Raw genomic sequence first — 19,831 nt, forward strand, 5'->3', positions numbered from 1 at the left:
TGGGGGCGGGGGGACGTGTATTACGTCACAAACACCTGAAGCTCTCATTGGACGTTGAGCCCACATGCGGAAGTGGTGACCTCGGGCTCCATTCTCTCTGTCTGACACACACTCAACCGACGGCTATCCGGGCTTCTGTTTGTCCTCCCTTCCCCGAGACGTGCTGGTCGACGCTTTAGGAGCCAGCGTGGCTGGTTTATGATCGTCCGTTTGGTGAATAACGTCGCGCAGAGGGTGCCGAGCCTGGTGTACCGGGTATATGCAATGAAGAAGCCTCAGGTTGTGTTCGTGCTGGGCGGGCCTGGGGCCGGCAAAGGGACCCAATGCGCCAAAATCGTCGAGGTAGGCTACAAGAGATGGCGAGACTGATTCAAACCCCTTTATATGACGTCTTATCATGGACAGTAACTTAAAAAAAAACACGAGGAAGGAATACAGTAGTTATTATCGCCGCTTCTTCGACTTCCGGCCGTCCTCTAAAATGAATCTGTGTTAGCTAGCAAGTTAGCTAGTTATGCGAGGTGGCAAAAGTACTCCGACACTACTTTGGTAGTGAGATACTTGTCGTTCCAGAGAATGTGAGAATAACCAAATATTTATGAATAGCTGAGCCTTAACGCCGCAGTCAAACTTGGTAAAATCACACACGTTGAATCAGTATCCAAACAGTATTTGGTTTTTAAAGAAATGGAAGTAGGTAGTATATTTGTAACCTTATCAGTGACTTCTGATAGCAGATGTTGTGTCAGGGTCAGTGTGTTTGTCTGGGCTGCACTTGTCCATGTAACCTTTAAAGCAACCCACACAGAGACAATTTCCATCCATTCATTTCCGAGACCACTTGTCCTCTCTAGGCTTGCGGTTGAGCTGGAACCTATTGCATCTGAATTTGGGCCAAAAACTGTGTCCACCAGAGGTGCCCATTAAATATATTTTGAGCTACCAGTAGCTTGCAAAAGAAGTGCAGGTATAGCTCTTACTGTATCAACTTAATCTCTACCAGCCCTTCCGGTTTTATGCTCTTGACGTGGCTGACTGTCAACGCCCATGGGGAAAACAAAAACTACAGAAAAAAGTATATCACTGTGTATACAGTGATATATGCGTTCATGCAGTTATGCAAGGCACACCAATATATATTGTACATAAAGAATTCTAACTGTATTTGAAATAAATAAATAAAGCAGGTAGATCAGTTGGACTTGGTCATTTTATAAGTAGCTGGCATGCTAAAAAATGTCAATCATAGGGCAACGTTTCCTTAATCAGCCCCACATTTGAAGGTCGCAAAGGAACAGCAGCGCAAACATACGCAGACACCAAGTTGGTTGAACTTTTCGATGAAGATGCAATCAGTTACTCATATGCCATGAGGAGTTTTCAAACGTGTGCAATTGTATAAGCATTAGCTCATCTATGACTGATTGTGTGAAGTTGCACGAATATGCAGCTCCATCCTTAAACCCACTTCTTATATTCTTCACACACAGCAACGCGACTAAATGCGAATGAACATTGCCGCTGTGTGTCGGGTCCTACCGTGCGCTTTACTGCAATTCGAGATGGGAATTGCAGGTTGATCGCGACACGATGTCGCGAACAACACTTAATCATATTTATTTCAAATGTACCTGTGGCTGAAAAAGCAACCCGTGGCGCCTCTCACCGAATGCACCTGCCCAGTCAATGAATGGAGCAAAAAGGCTCTCGGATATCGTCTTTACTCCTCGGCCATTTCCTCTTTTTCTTAAGTTGCTCCGGGCAATTCGTGTTGCGTCTCAAAACATTTCCGCGGAACGCAGTTTTCCTATTTCCGTGCATTGCTTTGTGTGCGCGAGGGTCACTTGCCTGATAGACAAACATAGGCAACCATTCACAGTCACATTCACGCCTAAGGACAATTTACAGTCTTACAACAGGCATGTTTATTAAGTGGGAGGATGCCAGTGAAAACCCACGCACGCACAAGGAGAGCATGCAAGCTCTTCACAGGAAGGTGATTGTGCTCGCCATTCATCCACCGTGCTGCCTAATACACTCTTAAGTGTTTACATTTCTGAATCCTCCTTCTATTTTATAGTGGTTCAGCGTATGTGTGGGTGTGTGTGTGTATTGCTGGGTGTTGGCTGTTGGTCTTCACGTATGGTTTTCAGGCCTGAATGACAGCTGTACACAGAGGCTCTATTCATTCGATCCGAAGAGCACTTTCCCGGATGTAACTGCAAGGTCGAGGCGTGCGAGGGATGAAGCCATTAAAAAAAAAAAAAGTTTAAACTCAACTCAATTGTATTTATAGAGCACTTTAAAACAGCCATCGCTGTATACAAAGTTAACACAAGGCAGCGCGGTGAAATAGTGTTTAGCTCAAGTGTCTCACCGGCGAGAGTTTTTGAATTCAAACATTTGGTTGAAGTGGCCATGATGTGACTGAATGATTGTCGCCGGCATACCCAAGGGTAGATTCCAGGATTGGGTAGAATGTGTACCATGCGTATTAAAAAGCTCTGTGTTGCTTTGTACCTCAGAGCTACAACTACACCCATCTGTCAGCTGGCGACCTGCTGAGGGCAGAACGGGCCAGAGAGGGATCGGAGTTTGGAGTTCTTATCGCCAACTTCATCAAGGAAGGCAAAATTGTCCCTGTGGAGATCACCATCAACTTGCTTAGAATGGTGAGAAACGGATTCGCACGCATGCCACACGTCAAGTTCCGCAAGAGCCATTTGCAAGTCATTTGCTTTGTCTGAAATGATTCTAATTTTCTCACAATTTTCTTCGTGACAGTAGAAACCTTTTTTGATCCCTCTTTTTTTACAAAGGTGTAGTAGTTTGAAGTGAGTAGTTCGGCTCAGTATCTTGGATGCCTTTGTGGGGGGGGGGGGGGGGTTCGTTTTAAAATGATGCAAAAATGGGTACAGCGAACATGCATTTATGCCCACTAGATGGCAGCAATGTCCAAGGTACTGTTGAATAAAAAAAAAAGTCGACAGTACATACCTCTTTATGCTGTGAACATCAACAGATCATGACATCACTAACAATCGTTTTAATGAGAGCACATATTTGCATTGGGCCCACACATTGCACATTGACGAGAAGTCAATTTTCTGCCAAATGTTCCTGTTCTACTTCTTCCTTTCATAACTTTGCTGCTGTGAATTGGGAATTTCTCCATTGTGAGACTAATAAAGGTTTTCTTATCTTAAATGGTATTGTTGTGCATGGAGCCTTTGCTTCCACAAGGGGGCAGCGCTGTGCTAATTGTGACAACCAGCCGCTTTGAATAACAAATATTTTCCGTTTTGGCAAGGGGGAAAAAAATCTCTGCCCAAAGCCTGACCGCCAGTGCAATTCCATTTTTGTCCCAGCTTTTATGTCACCGTGACAAACCAGATGGATTTTGTGTTGAGCAATGAACAAAACAAATTTGTTTCTTGTTTGTGTTGTGTTTTTCCATCAATAAGTATGTCCCACTTTTTTTCATTCCCCCCTTAAAGGCAATGGAAGAGACCATGAAAAAAGATGAACAAAAGTTTCGCTTCCTCATAGATGGCTTCCCCCGTAATGAGGACAACCTTCAGGGTTGGAACAAAGTCATGGATGGCAAAGCAGATGTCAAGTTTGTCCTTTTCTTTGACTGCAGCAATGAGGTACGCCACGGATCGCCGTGCCGCAGAGAAGTTGTTTAGCTTTTGCCTGTCGTGATACTGACGATTTCTTTTCTCTTGTGTGATCCGTGCACAGGTTTGCATCAAAAGATGTTTAGAACGAGGAAAGAGCAGCGGGCGTACAGATGACAACAGAGAAAGCTTGGAGAAACGGTGGGCTAAACCTGAGATTGGTGTTTTCTAAAATTAAAACTTGGAATGCACCAATGCCACTTTTTTTCCCCTCCGACATGGTACAAGTCCAAGTATTCGCCGATACAGAGTGCCGGCACTTGATAATGCCGATACGTCGTTTTATTTGAATGAAATATAGTAGTTGGAAAAACCTAACATTATCTTTTCTATGCATATACAGCATTTTAATCAAATTTAGCATTTTCTTTAGTCAAAATGACCCAAACACTTTCCACGTCAACCCGACGACTCCTTCAGATGAAGCTTCAGAGATTCGACTGTAAAATATTTTCTATACCTGAACATGAGCAAAATCAATAAATATATCCATGACCCATTTTTTTCATGTACTTTGACACCTTTGCAAGTGTTTTTGGACCTCACTTATAAGCACTTGTGTCATCTGGTCCCCCCCCCCGTACAGAATCCAAACGTATCTGCAGTCAACACGACCGATCATCGAGCTGTACGAGAAGCAAGGCAAAGTGCGCTGTGTGGATGCCTCTCACTCTGTGGCTGAGGTGAGTGTGCTCGGCAACTGCGTTCGGGAAACGCGTCGAGAGCTCAACTCCAGGTTGACCGGGCACTAGTCTCGGATGCGGGATTGCTTTTTAAGACAAAAGTAAGCTAGAATTCAAGAGCTTTAACTTCCTTTTTTTAAGACTTTGCAGTGCAGATCTTTCTCATTTACTTTTTTATCACTGCAACATGTTCATTTTGCTCACTGTGGGCCTCAAAAAGAATATCTTTGGCTTATGTTTTTTTTTTTGGACTGTGGTTCCCGTGTCGAAAAGCAGCACTGCAATCAGTTGTCAACTCCTCATGAATGTTGGCAGCTTCTCCGCATCGAATAATGCTTGTCCGGGGTTTTTACACATAAAGGCAGTTTTCACATGGGTTTGCTCAAGGCAAAAAAAAAAAAAAAGCCGAGCTTCAATGATAACTGTGCCCTGCCTTCTGACAAGTCCGGGTTTGTTTTTGTGCTGTTGTCCAACGCTTGCGTGTGCACACTTGTGATGTGGGATCGTGGCGCCGCCCCGCAACGCATTTATATTTGAAACAACAAGATGGAACTTCATCCATTCCAAAAGCGAGACAAGACAAAAGGACCATTTAGCCCAGAAAAGTTTGTGATAATTTTTTTTCAGCATAGCAACAGTAAGGTTTGAGTTCATGCTCCCTACTTGGAAGTCAAAGGGGGAAAAAAAATGGGCCAAACGGTAGCTGGCATCTTGAAAAACCGAAGTCGGGTCACGCGGACCTCAAGGCACCACACTCTTCACGTGTTTGTCTCTTCCAGGTCTTTGCTGACGTGAAACTCATCTTTGACAAAGAGGGTTGACTTAGGCCCCGCTGTCGCCGGCACTCATTTTTACTCTTTTTAGTTTTTCTTTTTATCACCTGCCATTTCGTGATGAAAACCGTCATATTTATCTCTGCATCCATTGGCACTTTCGGTTACCATGTCTATTTCTTTCTCTTGTAAAATCTGCACTATTTTTTTTCTTCCTTTTTGGGCCATAGTGTACAATGTTTAGGGTAGGAATTAATAATGAAATGCTCACAGTGACTCTGGTCCATCCGTATGGTCTTCCATTGTAGTTCGGAGCGCTGTCCGTAGGGACAAAATGTACTGTTACCAATGAGGTGTGCTTTGCTTCACAAATGTATTGCTGATCTCATTACGTTATCGTTTTTGGCAGCAGCCGCCGTGCTTTTCAGACCAAATCAACAAACGTACCGACGTGAGAAGTCAAAGGGAGCTGAAATAGTTCATAAAATGCATAATTATCCCGCTGCCAAGACCACGGCCGGACGGGCCTGACCAAGTTGCGCTTTCCACGCTTTGTTACTGTACTTAGAAGTTCTGTGACTCAAAGGAGTATGAGCAAGTTCAGAACCACTCAATGCGCTTAATCATGCCCACGCCTCCTGAGATGTCTGTATCTGCAGAAGATAAAAAGCAGCTATGAAAATGTTCCTTGTATTTATTTGCATCTGTGTATCTTGAGCAATAGCACACAAAGTTGACGAACATGACATCCACTTAAGCCCACCTAAAGCATAACGTGGCCCATATTTTTGGTGATTGTGTTTTTGATTTCACACTCATTTTACACAACTTTAAAACTGGTTGCAATAATAAAATTATCGCCACCTGTTAAATATTGAACTTGTTTTCCATTCAGAAGGGGAAATTTGAATTTTTAAAAAAATGTATTTTTAAGTCATACTGTAAGCTAATGGACCCGAATAATTTTCAACGCAAGTGTCTCATGAAGTGAGTGCATGAAAGGTATTAAAGGCAACTGTTAATTACCTGTGCAACTTTTGAAAATGGCTTTGGTATCACCAAAATAGTGCTTGTACAGTGTAAGAGGAGGAGCCGTGAAAGACAAGAGTGCTGCTGCGGTAGGCATATTTATTTCTGTTTCATAAATATAAATATATATTACGTATTCTGCAGTTACAAAGATGCGATTAAACATAGGCAATATTCCTGAGCATGTTTTAGCTTGTCTGCATTTTACGAGCGGCATACAGTGAACAACTAACAAAAAAGAAAAGCATGGCTGTACATGGCATTTACATCAGAAACCGACAGTCGCCAATAAAACATTCGAATGTTAAGGCACTGTAATAATACACGTAGTACGGTCAAAGGTGTACTGTTTGTTCAGGAAATTTTGCAGCACCAAAATTGGGACAATATGGCAAGGGAAATTTGAATGCAAAATAATTCTTTCTTAGCCATGCATCAGGGGCAGGGACATGCTTTTGAGAACATCTCAACATGTTAGTAACAAGGGAAAAACAAGTATATCTGAAAAGTCTGAAGACTTTATGAATAACAGCAATATGTGTGCAAAATACCAACGATGGCTTATGAAAAGATTGTACTGTGCATACAAAGGAAAATACAAATGGATGTCAATCTGTACACAAAAATACGTACCAAAAGTGACCAAAACAAAGCGTCGTATTGTCACTGTCCTTCAGTAAAAGCTCAGTGGGCATGAAAACCTTTCCACGCTCTGCCAGCAGATGGCAATCCTATTTACAACAAAAGTGATGACGTTGGCGGCCAAACCTGTATCAATACTGGAGCAAACTGTAACAAGTCGTGTTGTGTTGGAAAGGGAAAAAAAATGTTGACCAGAAAAACCCCCGATGTGTTCAAATTCACAGTCCCAATGTACATTCAGTTGAGGTTTTCAAGAATAAACTCTGAAATACTGAAAAATAGTCCAACATTAACAAAAATCTGGTTCTTTGGATTACAAAAATCTTTTGTTTGTTTACAATACATTGGCTGATAGGGGGAGGGGGGCGCGTTGCACTCAGCAGGGCAGGCTGCCGGATGCGGGGCGGTACTGCGCCTTGGTGTTCGTGATGGCGCCGTGCTTCTGTCGGAGGTGAAGCCTCAGCTGACTCTTATGTCTGAAGTGGAGGTCACACTTTTCACACTGAGGAACAAAGGACACAATTTAAACTCAAGTTGTTGCAGAGGGTTGCGAAATTCCGTACCTTTTTTTTTAAACTTGCAAACCTAACATGGGAGCAGAAAATGGCCAAAAACGGGCAGATTCCATGCAAGTACAGGACGAGCCCTGCTGCCTGATCGGGTTTTGCCATATATATCGATTTCAACGCAACAGATTCCTTAGAGTATGATTTTTTTTAATACTGTATCCTGACAGGGTCAATATTTATGCTTGAACATAATACCTTTCCATTAAAAAAAAAATCAAATAAAAACGGTCAAATCACAGGGGGGGAATAGTTTTCAAAGTCTACGCTGGGCTTTCCATGGAAATTTACTGGAAGCTTTCTGGGAATTTACCTGACAGTTTCCACCCACGCATTTGCACGCCTGCTCAGATCCTTCCCATTACCCATTTGTACGACCACTCGGCAGATACGCGCTTATACTCTTGTTTGCCCCCCCCCAGCAGATTTGACGGGAACACTTACATGGTAAGGTTTCTCTCCGGTATGAATGCGCATGTGACTCTTGAGCGTCTGTAGGTGGCGAAAGTGAGTCCCGCAGATTTCGCAAGGGTATGGCTTTTCTCCTGTGTGAATTAACACGTGGGCGCGAAGATGGGCAACCTGCCAAAACAACAAAATAACGATTATTCAAACAATGCAGGAATGTCGAACACTTAAATTGGGTGCAGGTAATTATTACTTCTTCCTTCCCTCTTAACTCATTCAGTACCAGCCAATTCTGGACCAAGTCTGTAAAGACGTTTAAAAACGTCTTTGGGAGTGAATGAGTTAACTGGTCCGCAAACCATTATATCGAAGAGGCTCAGGGTTCGCAGCAAGTTAATTTGCGAGCGGTCTCGGAAGACTTTCTCACCTGGACAAATCTGGAGCCGCATGTGTCGCACTTGTATGGCTTCTCCCCAGAATGGATGCGGGTGTGGGTCTTCAGATTAGCTGGCCGGTTGAACTGAGCCCCGCAGATGTTGCAGCAGTACGGCTTTGCACCTACAAGAGTGATGACAAATTCAGTCAAGGTTTCAAATGTATTTATGCAAGCAGGCCAAACGAAGGACAAATATAAGCCGTTAACTCACCGGGACACGGTGGAAATACGTCTACACACCCCTGTTTGAATGCCCGGTTTTTGCGATCTAAATAAATAAGACCACAGACTTAACCTTGAGGCCTATAACGTGTTCAAGTTGAATGACAAAATATTTTCCAGAAGCAAAGCAAAAACAAACGACTGCAATAATGTGGTTGCACAACTGGTGCGTGAATGTTTTCAGAGTCAGCCGTCATTTTCAAACTCGTGTTAAGTGACAGTCAGCACACACCTGCCACCATTTAAAGTGCCCTTGATGAACAGCAAATACATTTCAGATGTTGCAGAAGGCTTTCGCTGGGTTTTGTTTTGTTTTGTTTTTTTGCCTGAATTTATGCCCACACTGTCAGCTATTTTGTACCGCTCATAATTCCTTCCATCTTGTCCAAGGCGCCAGTTGCAGCTGAAGAAAACAGCCTCAAAGTGTGATGCTGTCACTGCCATGCCTCACAACAGAGATGATTGGTGTTTTTTTGGGGGTGAAGCACAGCGTCTGTGCAAAAAGCTCAACTCGGACCGTAACAAAATCTCCCAAACACACGTGCGAAAATGTGCTAGAATGTCACAACAATCAGTGTGAGCACAAAACCTTCATGCTTCTGCCACGACGCAAAATACATTTTAACAAAAGCCTACTAGAACATGTGATATTTTTGAGGTCAATCTGAGGCACTTTAAAGGGTGACAGGTGTGTAGGTGACTTGTTTGAATTAATGAGCTGTACAGGTTATAGGTCACATTAATGGTGGGGAGTGGCTTGAAATGCTTTCTATTGGTCTCATTGCGGAGCACCACAAAAACCTGGCATTTGAACAGGGGTGTGTCCACTTTTTATATTTGCTGTGTTTGGTCTGCTGTTTTTCCCCTTAATTGTTTTAACAGCTTTTCGTTGTTTGACAACGGCAATTAAAATATATATATCGATATAAATACAAAACAAATTGGCGCCTCCGGATGCCAAGCGGGTGATGACGACCTTGACTGTAAGCGGTAATCTCACCTGTGTGAACAGTCTTGTGGCTGGCCAGGTTGCCTTTGTAGCGGAAGGCAGCCTGGCAACAGTCACACTTGTACGGCTTCTTTCTGTGGACCTGCGCCGCGTGGTCTTTGGGGCAATCGTCTTCGGGGAAGCCCTCTGTAAGTCAGAAGATGCGTCGTCAGCGCGCCCTTGTTTTCGATCTCACGTCAATACTGTCGAATGCGGAGGGAGGGCGGAGTTGTCATTACCGCAGCTCGACAGCGAGAACTTTGAGTCTCCGCAGTAAGAGTTGGGAAAGAGGTGAGTGGCCTCCAACTGTTGGGGGCTGTCGCAACCGCACGAGGAGCATTTGTGGCGGCTGCAAGGGAAGGACAGACGTTGATGAATTCAACATGACTTGGGCTGTTTTCGAAAATCCTTCACTTGTTCCCCGTCTTCCGTCTTCTTTCCTGTATTTGTATTGTCTTGAACATTGCCATCCTTCTATGGTCTTTCCTGTATGTTTCACTGTGTTCCACTTATGTTTATGTTTTTCTGTTTTATTGTCGAGTTTATGCACAGCCGTTTATTTCAACTGCGGTTGTTTTTCAAGGGATGTAGAAATTGAGTCGAGTTCAAAGTTAAATACAACTGAACTACAGTGAAGACCCGATGTAGCGTCGTATATTGCGCATAAAAATGCCAAGATTCTCCAAGTGCGCTACCTGGGCTCCCGCTAGAAGTACATGAAAGAACTGCCCAAGTTGAGTTCAGTGCATTTAATCCTTAAGAACTGGTGTTTGAAAATATTTATTTAGCGACAATTTCTATGTAACTTATCTGCCAGACATTTTATTTGTATATTTTCCTATTTTGAATCGCAGTGTTAATGTTCAAACTGTTTTTCTTTTTGCGTTTTCTCCAATAAAACCTGTCTCATTTTTGACAGTTGTTCACACCGAGTCACTGAAATGTGTACTTTGTGTAACTTACCCATCGACAGTCGTGGCGTTTTCGTCCCTGTGTTCACCAGCTGCTTCTTCCGTTTGGGATTCCCTTTGGTCTCCGCCACTCCTGCAGGGACTCCGCGAAGGAGATCCGCTTTCAGGACTGCTTCTCGGAGCATCCATTTCCTTGCTCTCGGGGTTTTGGTTCATCACGATGAATTTGTACTTCTTCCAGTTTTGGACCTTGGCTTCTTTGTGGCAATCTGGGGGCTGTTTGAGGCTCAGGGTCGCGTTTCGACTGCTGCTCGACTCGGTGGGCGAGTTGGGTTGGCAGTCGGATCTTAAGGGACTCTGAGGGCTGCAAATCACACCTTTGCCAAAACTGAGAGACGATCGACGGCAATCGGCAAGAGGGTGCTGAACGCCGTCTTCCTCCATGTGGGCGGCAGGTCGAATGATAGCGGGATGGAAACCGATAATGGCCGACGACTCCTTGTGAGGCGCGTCGGTGCCGGGAACTTGCACAAATGGTTTGTGGGACAAGGAGAATGCTCTGGTTGGGATGCCCGTCGGTTGGGAATCTACGGACTTGCCAGCGGGGACGTGGCGATCGCCATACACGTGATTGGAGCCGGAGGTGTTGATGCCCCGAAAAACGCTGTAACCCCTGCACTCCTGAAGAGGGGGCGATGTGGCCGTGTACCTGTTTTTAACATCTAACTCGGTCACGTGGATCGGCCTCAGTGTGGAGAGTTGGTCAGCCAGGGGTAACATGCTGGTCTGCACCTCTTCAACGTGCACATTTAAAGATGGCCTGGAGAAACACAATCCAGCCATGTCACTGATTTCCATTCGCGAACGATAGGGACCCCACTAATTTTTTTTTTATATAATTGCCTATATTCATAGTTTTAAAACAAAATATACCACAAACTACGATCCCTAAAACAATTATCATTTCAAACTCTTCTCACAGCACCGCCCCGAAAAATAACTAGTTTGCAGGTGTACATTTTTATGCTGCACAGACTCTCCATAACAATGCAGGCGCAACTTAACTTCCTTCCCCGAAATACAAATTTTGTCTGCAAGTCGAGATGTATCACTTGTACTTTGTGCTCTGTGACGTGCCCTAAAATGCCACAGGATGATACCAAAGCGCAATCTTTAACAGCTAACACTTTTTTAATTTTAATTTTTTAGATATTTCAGAATTGTTTTTGCTGAGCGTTTACAATTTGATTTTGGGGAGAAAAAAAAATGCACCGGATGTATCAAATACGACAAAGACTATGCATCTTCCACGAACAACCAAGGCTAAACTTGGCTCCTCCCACCCCAACATGCGAAGCTGGTTTCTCTGTCAAGATGTATCGCTTCAACATACTTCCTCGACAGTAATTCCTTGACAGCAATTCCTATTTATAATTTATAGCATCCCAAAGCGTTTTAAGTTGAATATGCAAGGGCTTACTTCATAATGTGTGTGCTGCGATGGTTACCTGGACTTGATGAACCTGTGACAGGTGTCAGCCACGTGCTCCATCTGGAGGTAGAGCGCCGTGTTCATGGTGCCTGCCAGCATGCTATCCGTCAAGTTCAGGCAAGACGTGTACATGAAGTCCAGGAGGTTTGAGAAACTCTTGGCATCTATTTTGGGATCTAAACTGATGACACTGAGGTTTGTGTTCTCAGGGTTCATGAAGACCGAATAAAAGAAGCCGCTGAAAGGAAAGGACAGGAATCAGGATCGTTGTCCCCCGGTGCTCCCTGCGGTCCGGTCACATTTCTGCATTACCTGCAGGCCACCAAGATGGCCTTGTGAGCGTAAAAAAGCTGACCGTCCACTTGAATGGTGACGTCGGTCAGGATATTTCTGCTGCGCAGGCGGTTAAAGTTGAGCAGGACGTCACCTGCGTGCCGCGTAAATTGAACACACCCATTTGCAGTCATTGCCGTGCTGTGAAAATTAAGCAAAAGGAAGAAATGTGCCCAAAATGAAATGAGGTTTTAATCATGGGAATTTAAGGCTGCTAAATTGTGACACCCCCCCACCATACCACCGTTTTCCATCAAAACAGTGTTGATGGGACTGCAACAACTCATCAAATATTGGTAATAATTCGACGTCCTGACTCACAGCAAACCAGTTAACCGCCAGCCTAATCTCAGCTCACAACAGCCAACTCTAACCTTCGTTTGCTGGCACCCACATCACTCACCAGGCCAGGCATCACCTTTTAAAGCCATCCACACTCAGTTGTTGTAGGGTGGACAGTGAGGATAGCGACCTCAAGTGGACAACAATAATAACTGCTACCGAAATGGCATTTGTGGCCTTTTTGTGTGTGTAGTAATACAAATATCCACTTATATCCAATTAGTTGATCATGGGAAAGCTGCAGCCCCCCATATACAAATTAGTTTTACCTCATTAAAATGTTTAGGCTGTAATTCTTATTAATTAAATGGTTTAATCATTAAAAAAACTGCTTTCCTTTCAAACACAAGGACATTTCTTAGTGACCCTAAACTTTTGAACGGCAGCGTGTTTATGTTGTTTTATGTTTTGCACTTAATCCCTGATTTAAACGCATTGCATTATGGCAAATGACAACAAATACCAATGCTATTATCCATCCATTTTTTTTCTTCATCGCTCGTCTTCAATGGGGGCACGGCCAGCAGAATTTGGGCAAAAAGACTACACCCTGGACTTGTCGCCAGCCAGCTGTGGTACATCTACTCTACAATATTAAAATAATAAACTACATACTAACATATAATTAGCTTAATTTTGCCGTTAGGTTTTCAAAATCTGTCGTTTTTCTTGTTTGAAGGCCGTTTCTCCTTCCCTGGCCTCAGCACAGTTCTAAAATGTTTTCCCGTCCGAAAAATACAACTTGAACTCGTGCCAATCCTTTCGAGTTCTACTCACAGCTATCAGGTTGCATATTTGCATCTTATCTGTCGATTGCTACTTGATGTTGTGATCACGTTCTTTCTTTGAGTGCAGCTCGTGGCAAAAAAAAAAAGTTTGTGAACTGACACTTGGCAATCTCTCACCAGGGGGCGGCGAATTATGGAGAGAAAAAAACTACTGTAACCTACTCGCCTTGATCTCACTTAGCACGGTCTCTTAATTACAGGGCGATTGCTCTCCTTATAAAAAGCTATTACATACGCTCAGTGATCAGCCCTCTTCGTATGTTGGGTTTGAATTTCAAAAACGATAATACTATCAAATAATACAGATAGATAAATAAACATAACATGACAGTGGATAACATATGAACCCCACCTTTCTCATCTTCTATCTCAATCTTATATTCGATCTTTCCCCCTTTCTTCCCAATCTGATCAGAAATCAGCAAAACTCCCAAATTTTGAAAGATAAATAATCACGTTGCGTGAAGGACACTCGCTTTAGCCGCGTTGGGTTGCTTGGCCACGCCAAGAAAGTCAGGCCCTGAACACAACAACACTGCGTTCAAGTTCAGACTGCGCCATTATTAGTTTGTCTCGAAATGCTGCTTCCAGAGGAAAACATCCCCATAGCAAGCTTCTGTTGCGTTTACTTGACAGTAAAAACGACACTCAAACCAGACAGACCGGTCAGATTGCGCCACGTTTAGTGACAGCAGGGTCGTAAAAAGTTTGACTGCTTACATAAAAGAAAAGGCAAGCCAATGTGGCGACAATTCAAAGTCAACAACCCAACTTTCTCAGCCACGCACAAGCCCATTCAAAATGTCAACAAATAAAATCACCTTCCACACATCTACACTTTAAAAAGGTCACAAATTGTTATAATGGTCCAGCTGTAAAAGCGGCACTGTTAATGTCTAATATAGGAAATAGGAAACAGCAAGTCAGCCGAGGAGGGAAGCCTAAAGTTGTGCTTCAGTGTCGGGAAGAGTGAAGGCGATGAAGGCCGGAGAGTGGGAAAAAAAAACTAACCTTGTAAAAAGTTTCCTCGAAAATCCGAGCCACTCCACTTCTGCGAATCCAGTTCTAAGAAACTGAGCTACTCAATTCTCGGAATTTCAACATCGGCACGTACCATTTTGTGAGCGACGGGGCGGTCACGGAAAAACCCCCACCGGCCTTTTTCTAACACCCTATTAATAGAAAGTAGACGGCGTAACAAAAGGTAGTATTTTACAAGTCAATCGACTAATATTTTTTTAATTCTACCGTATTCGCCACGGCAAAGTCATGTTTTCGAATGCTTCAGCGACGTTCCCGAGCAGTGGAACATTCCGAGTGAGCGGTCAGCTGACCAAGTTATAAATACCGAGAGGAAAATGAGAACATGTTGAACTTGTGGCAGCACACTCGCTCACAATCGGACAACGCAAGCCTCATTTTGGAGTTTTCATCCTGTAATACACGTATTACAACCCCCCCCCCCCCCCCCCGCGTCGTAATAATTGGTCATAGCCCGATTTTCCCCCCTATGGAATGGATGCATAAGTCGTGAGAATGTTATTTTAGCTGGGAAACTTGACAATGTTTAGCAGTATGAGCTCATGCATGGCACAATATGCATCAACTCAGATTGTCTTAGCAGGCAGACAGACAGAGATTAGGAATTCACGCGTATTAAAAATATAATAAATAAAAACAAACACAAAGAGCAGCATTGAGGATGAACTTAAACACATGTACATTGAAATCTAATCTAAAAGGGGAAAAAGAAAAAAGAGAGGGTTAAGACGTTGCATGTTTGTATTTGGTAAGTACTGAATGTTGTTCAATTAAGCTACAGTAATCTTTGTACAGTTGTTGCAAAATACAATTTATTGTTGACACTGCTACACACACACACACATATATATATATATATATATATATATATATATATATATATACACGGTGCCATAATAACGAATTTAAACACATCCAATACATACATAGAGTGTATGGAAGTTGCTCTGAAATTGAGTTTATGCATGACAGTTCTATTGAGATTTGACAGAAATTCTCTCTTTAAATAAGTAAATGTTAATGTGATCAGACTGTCACAGTCTGAGGTCATGTTTGCACAAGTGCAAATTAAGAGGCCTAAATATGAATTATAGTCGAAACGGTGCAAAGTACACAGATTAATAGGCATAATATTCATTGTACATGTGTTGTATGCATAACATTATTGCACAGTTTGCAGAATTTTTTTTTTACACCTCACATGCAATGGACTTCTTGAAAATGTGTTCTCAAGTGCTGAACTTTCCACCTGCGCTTGCCTTCACTCATCTGTTCCCACCACTTCCTGTCTCACCACCGTGCAGCTGCATATCTAAGTTTTACAAGGTGCAAGTCCCACCATTTCGCAATACACATGTTCGAAAACTCTCGGACCGAATGACCTCGAAAGGCCAACCAACTTCTCTTCATATCACCTCAAAGACATTCAATTGAATAATAGCATCATGATAGGATATGGAATTGGTAGCTGTAGACTCATCAACAAGTGCGTCAGGGAAATACGACTTCCTCTGCTTGTCATAAAGGACTGATTGTGATGCACTTCAACTTTTCAAATGCACTCACCAGCCGCTACAGTGCCGCGCATGCGATTGACACAGTCGGAGAGGCTAGTGGGTCAATATCCCGACTGTATAAAGTGCATGTGGTGTCCTCGTCAGAATCACTCAGTCATCATGAACATGTAGTAACACAATGACACTGTGAGGTTTCATTGTACAATATGATGTTTCTTAAAATGTGTTTCAAATGAGGCTGAAAGAGTGGATAGCCATAGATGAAATGTTTACAGTTCATTTGAGTAATTTTCATCATATGACGTGTGTGCAGTGGTGCCTTGAGATGCAAGTGATCTCGAGTTGTTCAAGATATGTCAAGTCAAGTCAAATCAAGTACAACTTTATTGTCAAATGTGTTGTCATTTGGGTGATTTTATTTACTTTTTTGCTTTGACTTGAAAGCGCAAATTTGAGATACAAGCATGGTATAGTGGCAGTGAACTCAGCTAATTTCATGACAAACAGCAAGTTTGTCAGATAGTGAACGAATCTTCAAAAAAACAAGACTGCCAGCCTAATGCTAACAAACAATTGACAAAGCAGGATTGTCAAGGTTGACGCAACTTATTTTAAATGAAAAAGGTTCACCTTTCCGAGTGTTGACGCACCGGCATCGGCGACACTCTGATACGTTTGAATGAGATAAGTAAATATGGCTTTGTAAACACAGAGTAGGGACAAGATAAGGCTCTCTATATTATAAATGCACTCCATTTACCTTTACCATTTTGATCTCTTCATTTTTTGGACTTTGACGTGTTTTTCGTCAAAAGTAAATGAAGTCGCCCACTCGAATGAATTTGTTCATTCGGTGGCTAATATCAATAAGAAGAGAAAATGTGGATCTTCGGTGCAAGTCTGAGTTCCAGTTTTTATGATATTTATTTTTTGAAAACTGGTCTACATTGCAAACAATTATGACGCAAATAAACCCGCTCCAATTTCCTACACAAAATGCTCAGAGCAGATCAACAAGTTTAAACTGCCGCTGTTCATGTCACCGTGGCAACTAAAAGTCTCGGTCTTGATGACGTTTTCACTGTTGATGCTTTTACCCTGCAGTTATCTTCAGAAACCTGAATGTTAACCCCCCCCCCCCCCCCCCGCCCGCCCCCTTCATTTCAAAGACAAAGATCTTTTTTCCGTTGGAAATGTAAAGAGAACAACTTGAGACATTTGGCGAAATACAATCATCTCAACGAAAGAAGTGATCCGCTAATTATCTTTACTATATGGCTACATTTTTCAGTAAATAGCACATTTGATGCCTCCTTTACTGGTGTCACAACATCTGAAGTGACCATGCCGGTGCAAAGGCCCGGTTGACAAGCTGGCTGTATAGTCGGACATAAAAAAATGCCAGCATGAAGCCGCGTTCCACACAATTGCTATCAACTCTTGTCGAGCATATCTATTAAAAAAAAAAAAATCCTCCTCCTCACTCATCTGCCTTTTCCCCCATCAAATGCACATACTCAAGGCTGACAATGAGGCGCTCGAAAATGGCCATGCCGCAGATGATAATTGGGAAGATGTATTTTTGATGCATTAGCTAAATGTATATCGCTTATGGGAATGAAAGCACGCAAAATTCTGATAGAGGCGCTGCTTTATGTAGATATTGGTGAAAAAAATATATATGCATGTGTGTGTGTTTTGGTGGGGGGGGGAAATCAGGGTGATTTTTCTGTGCTAATAAGCACACCCAACCCCCTCGAATGAACTCGACTGACCCAGGGCCTTAGACGCGGACGCTTATCAACGTGCCTGTCCCAAAACATGACCCAGGCACATGGTTGCCTGACAGGGATCAAAGGTCACGTCAGTAAAATATGACTCTGAAACTAGTTTGGTCTTCACACACACATATAGCCTGAGGAGCGAGGCAGGGGCAGGTATTTATTCCTCTTCAAGGCAACCTTGTACTTTAGACCTGAATTACAGCAATGAGATCCACGAGAAAAAAACCCCAACAACAACAAATGCCGCCACATGACTTTATCTGTTTGCAAGATTTTCTGAATTGGTCACCTCATTGCCAAACGGCAGTTAAAAGGGGGCAAACAAAAACGACGCGACGTGATTTGAATGAACAAGTCCGACAAATACTTGCCTTTCTTATTTATAGCATAGTGACCCAGTGTCTTTTTTCGTAGCTGTTGCCAAGGTGCATGTTGTTCACCGGGTTGGAACACTCCAGCGAGTATGGAAAGTCCATGCGAGCGTGGACGTTTTGAACTTTGAGCCGCTTTAATTACGTATGTCTGAGGCTTACAGGGAGTTGACTTGCAGGCGGTATGCAGCCTTTGCATCATTATTCACATGACCCTCATGCATCAACTAAGTGCTACTGTTGTTGCCTTCAAACAGACTTTTTAAAAAAAAATTATTATTAAAAAACAAATCAAAATGAAAGAGATTTGGATTCTTTTCTTTTGTTCCAAATTTCCAACTGTTGTGTTTTATTTTTCATTGGCAGCATCTCGAAAATATACTGTTTGGAACCGCTTCAGCGAAATATGCTCCACGTGAGGTGGATTTCCCCGTCTGAGATTTCCAATCCTAAAATATACAATTGATGGTCATGAGTGAAGTCAAATTAAAAAAAAAAAAAAAAAAAGAAGGAAAAATGCAATTACTGATTACATACAAACTCAATTTGAAATCAAACCAAGCATGAATTACAAATTAAATACAATTGAATAAAAATATTTTTGTTGCATAACTATAACAATTAACCATTACATTTCAAATTAAATAGTACAAATCATAAAAATAAGGGAAAATGAAATAAATAAAACATAAAAATATATCAAATACTACTTTTAATTAAAACTATACACTTAAAATAAAACAAAATTACACTTACAATCACATCAAAAAGAGCAGCTTCAATTTAGAATGAAATAAAGAGTATTGGATAAAGCGTGCCTAAATAAACAAATACATGAATCGCTAACAATAAAATAACTACAGAAAGAGAGAAATGTTACGTGAAAAAAAAAGAAAAAGAATAAAATAAGAACAAATCATCAAATAAATGAACCGTGATTGTCGTATTCTCCCCCTTTTACAAAGTACAGCCGCCGAACGATTATTTCTGCTAATGAAATCGGCACATTTCGCACATCCTCTCCCGACCAAACTGAAGGATTGTACACGTTTTTTTTTTTCTTCCTATCTACTAAAAGTCAGCCATGTCCTAAGTATTAGCGTCCGCGGGGGTGCTCACAAGAAAGGCGGCCTTGTTGTGCTCCAGTCAAGAATGCATGCTCAATCGTCGCTGGCTAAATGGATTAAGTTTGGAGTGGAAAGGTTTAGTCAGAAGATCCGCACAATGAGTGATATGAGATTGGACAGAAGAGAGACACGAGTTACACTTTGTCCGTTTTCTTTTTTTTTTGGGTTCTTATATACCTTTTTGTAAATGTTGTTGTTGTTGTTTTTTGCCAGTATCATGAGTAAATGCTCTGGCTCGCAAACAGATGAGCTGTCGAGCTGCCCCAGTCACTGCGGGCTTGATCAAAGACATTTTCAGTGTCAGGAATTGATCATAGTGTACCTTGCCTATATGGAATGTTCAGCAATAAATGCATAAAACAAACCAAAAACACATTACAACAACCCCAACGCCCCTCCTTCCACCTTTCACTGTGGAAAAGTACCAGGGTACACCATGTCGACATGGCAGATTCCCCTGTTGTTTTACAGCAAAGCCCGATGATTGGTCGGAGTTGCCCGCGCATCCAACAGGGGTGTGTGGATGCATTTGAGTGTGCGTGTGCATGTGTGTATGTGTTCACGCATGTAAGAGGCAGAGGAATGTTATTGATGTTTTCCTGGGCACCTCTCCAGTCGCCGAGGTTTGGACGCGTAGTGTGGTAACAGAGGAGCCGGGAACATTTCTGCAGGGGAGAGTCAATCATTGATGCACCGTA

General features: G+C 42.5%; 2 protein-coding genes across 4 annotated transcripts; one reads left to right on the forward strand and one right to left on the reverse strand.

Annotated features, from left to right (window-relative positions):
• The first annotated feature begins 67 nt into the window (after positions 1–67).
• On the forward strand, positions 68–5,822 carry cmpk1 (cytidine/uridine monophosphate kinase 1). 2 transcript variants are annotated; one of them, XM_086128390.1, is made up of 6 exons: positions 70–342; positions 2,526–2,672; positions 3,498–3,650; positions 3,745–3,821; positions 4,267–4,363; positions 5,143–5,822. In XM_086128390.1, exons 1-6 carry the CDS (start codon positions 199–201, stop codon positions 5,182–5,184), a joined length of 660 nt encoding a protein of 219 aa, XP_085984516.1. In that variant the 5' UTR covers positions 70–198; the 3' UTR covers positions 5,185–5,822. The 2 variants fall into 2 exon arrangements, with proteins under 2 accessions (XP_085984515.1, XP_085984516.1); XM_086128389.1 differs by lacking the exon at positions 5,143–5,822 and having other exon boundaries at positions 68–342; positions 4,267–5,119.
• Positions 5,823–6,247: 425 nt separating this feature from the next.
• bcl6ab (BCL6A transcription repressor b) lies at positions 6,248–14,393 on the reverse strand. Of its 2 annotated transcripts, XM_086128383.1 has the most exons (10): positions 14,305–14,393; positions 12,143–12,304; positions 11,847–12,068; positions 10,391–11,158; positions 9,667–9,776; positions 9,440–9,574; positions 8,429–8,485; positions 8,209–8,339; positions 7,818–7,955; positions 6,248–7,309 (listed from the first exon to the last, which is right to left on the reverse strand). In XM_086128383.1, exons 2-10 carry the CDS (start codon positions 12,295–12,297, stop codon positions 7,184–7,186), a joined length of 1,842 nt encoding a protein of 613 aa, XP_085984509.1. In that variant the 5' UTR covers positions 12,298–12,304; positions 14,305–14,393; the 3' UTR covers positions 6,248–7,183. The 2 variants fall into 2 exon arrangements, with proteins under 2 accessions (XP_085984509.1, XP_085984510.1); XM_086128384.1 differs by lacking the exon at positions 8,429–8,485.
• Positions 14,394–19,831: the final 5,438 nt, after the last annotated feature.

The sequence above is a fragment of the Hippocampus guttulatus genome, chromosome 14, assembly GCF_054856545.1.
Source record: "Hippocampus guttulatus isolate MCC_2025c chromosome 14, RoL_Hgut_1.0, whole genome shotgun sequence".
In the NCBI taxonomy this organism is placed as follows: Eukaryota; Metazoa; Chordata; class Actinopteri; order Syngnathiformes; family Syngnathidae; genus Hippocampus; species Hippocampus guttulatus.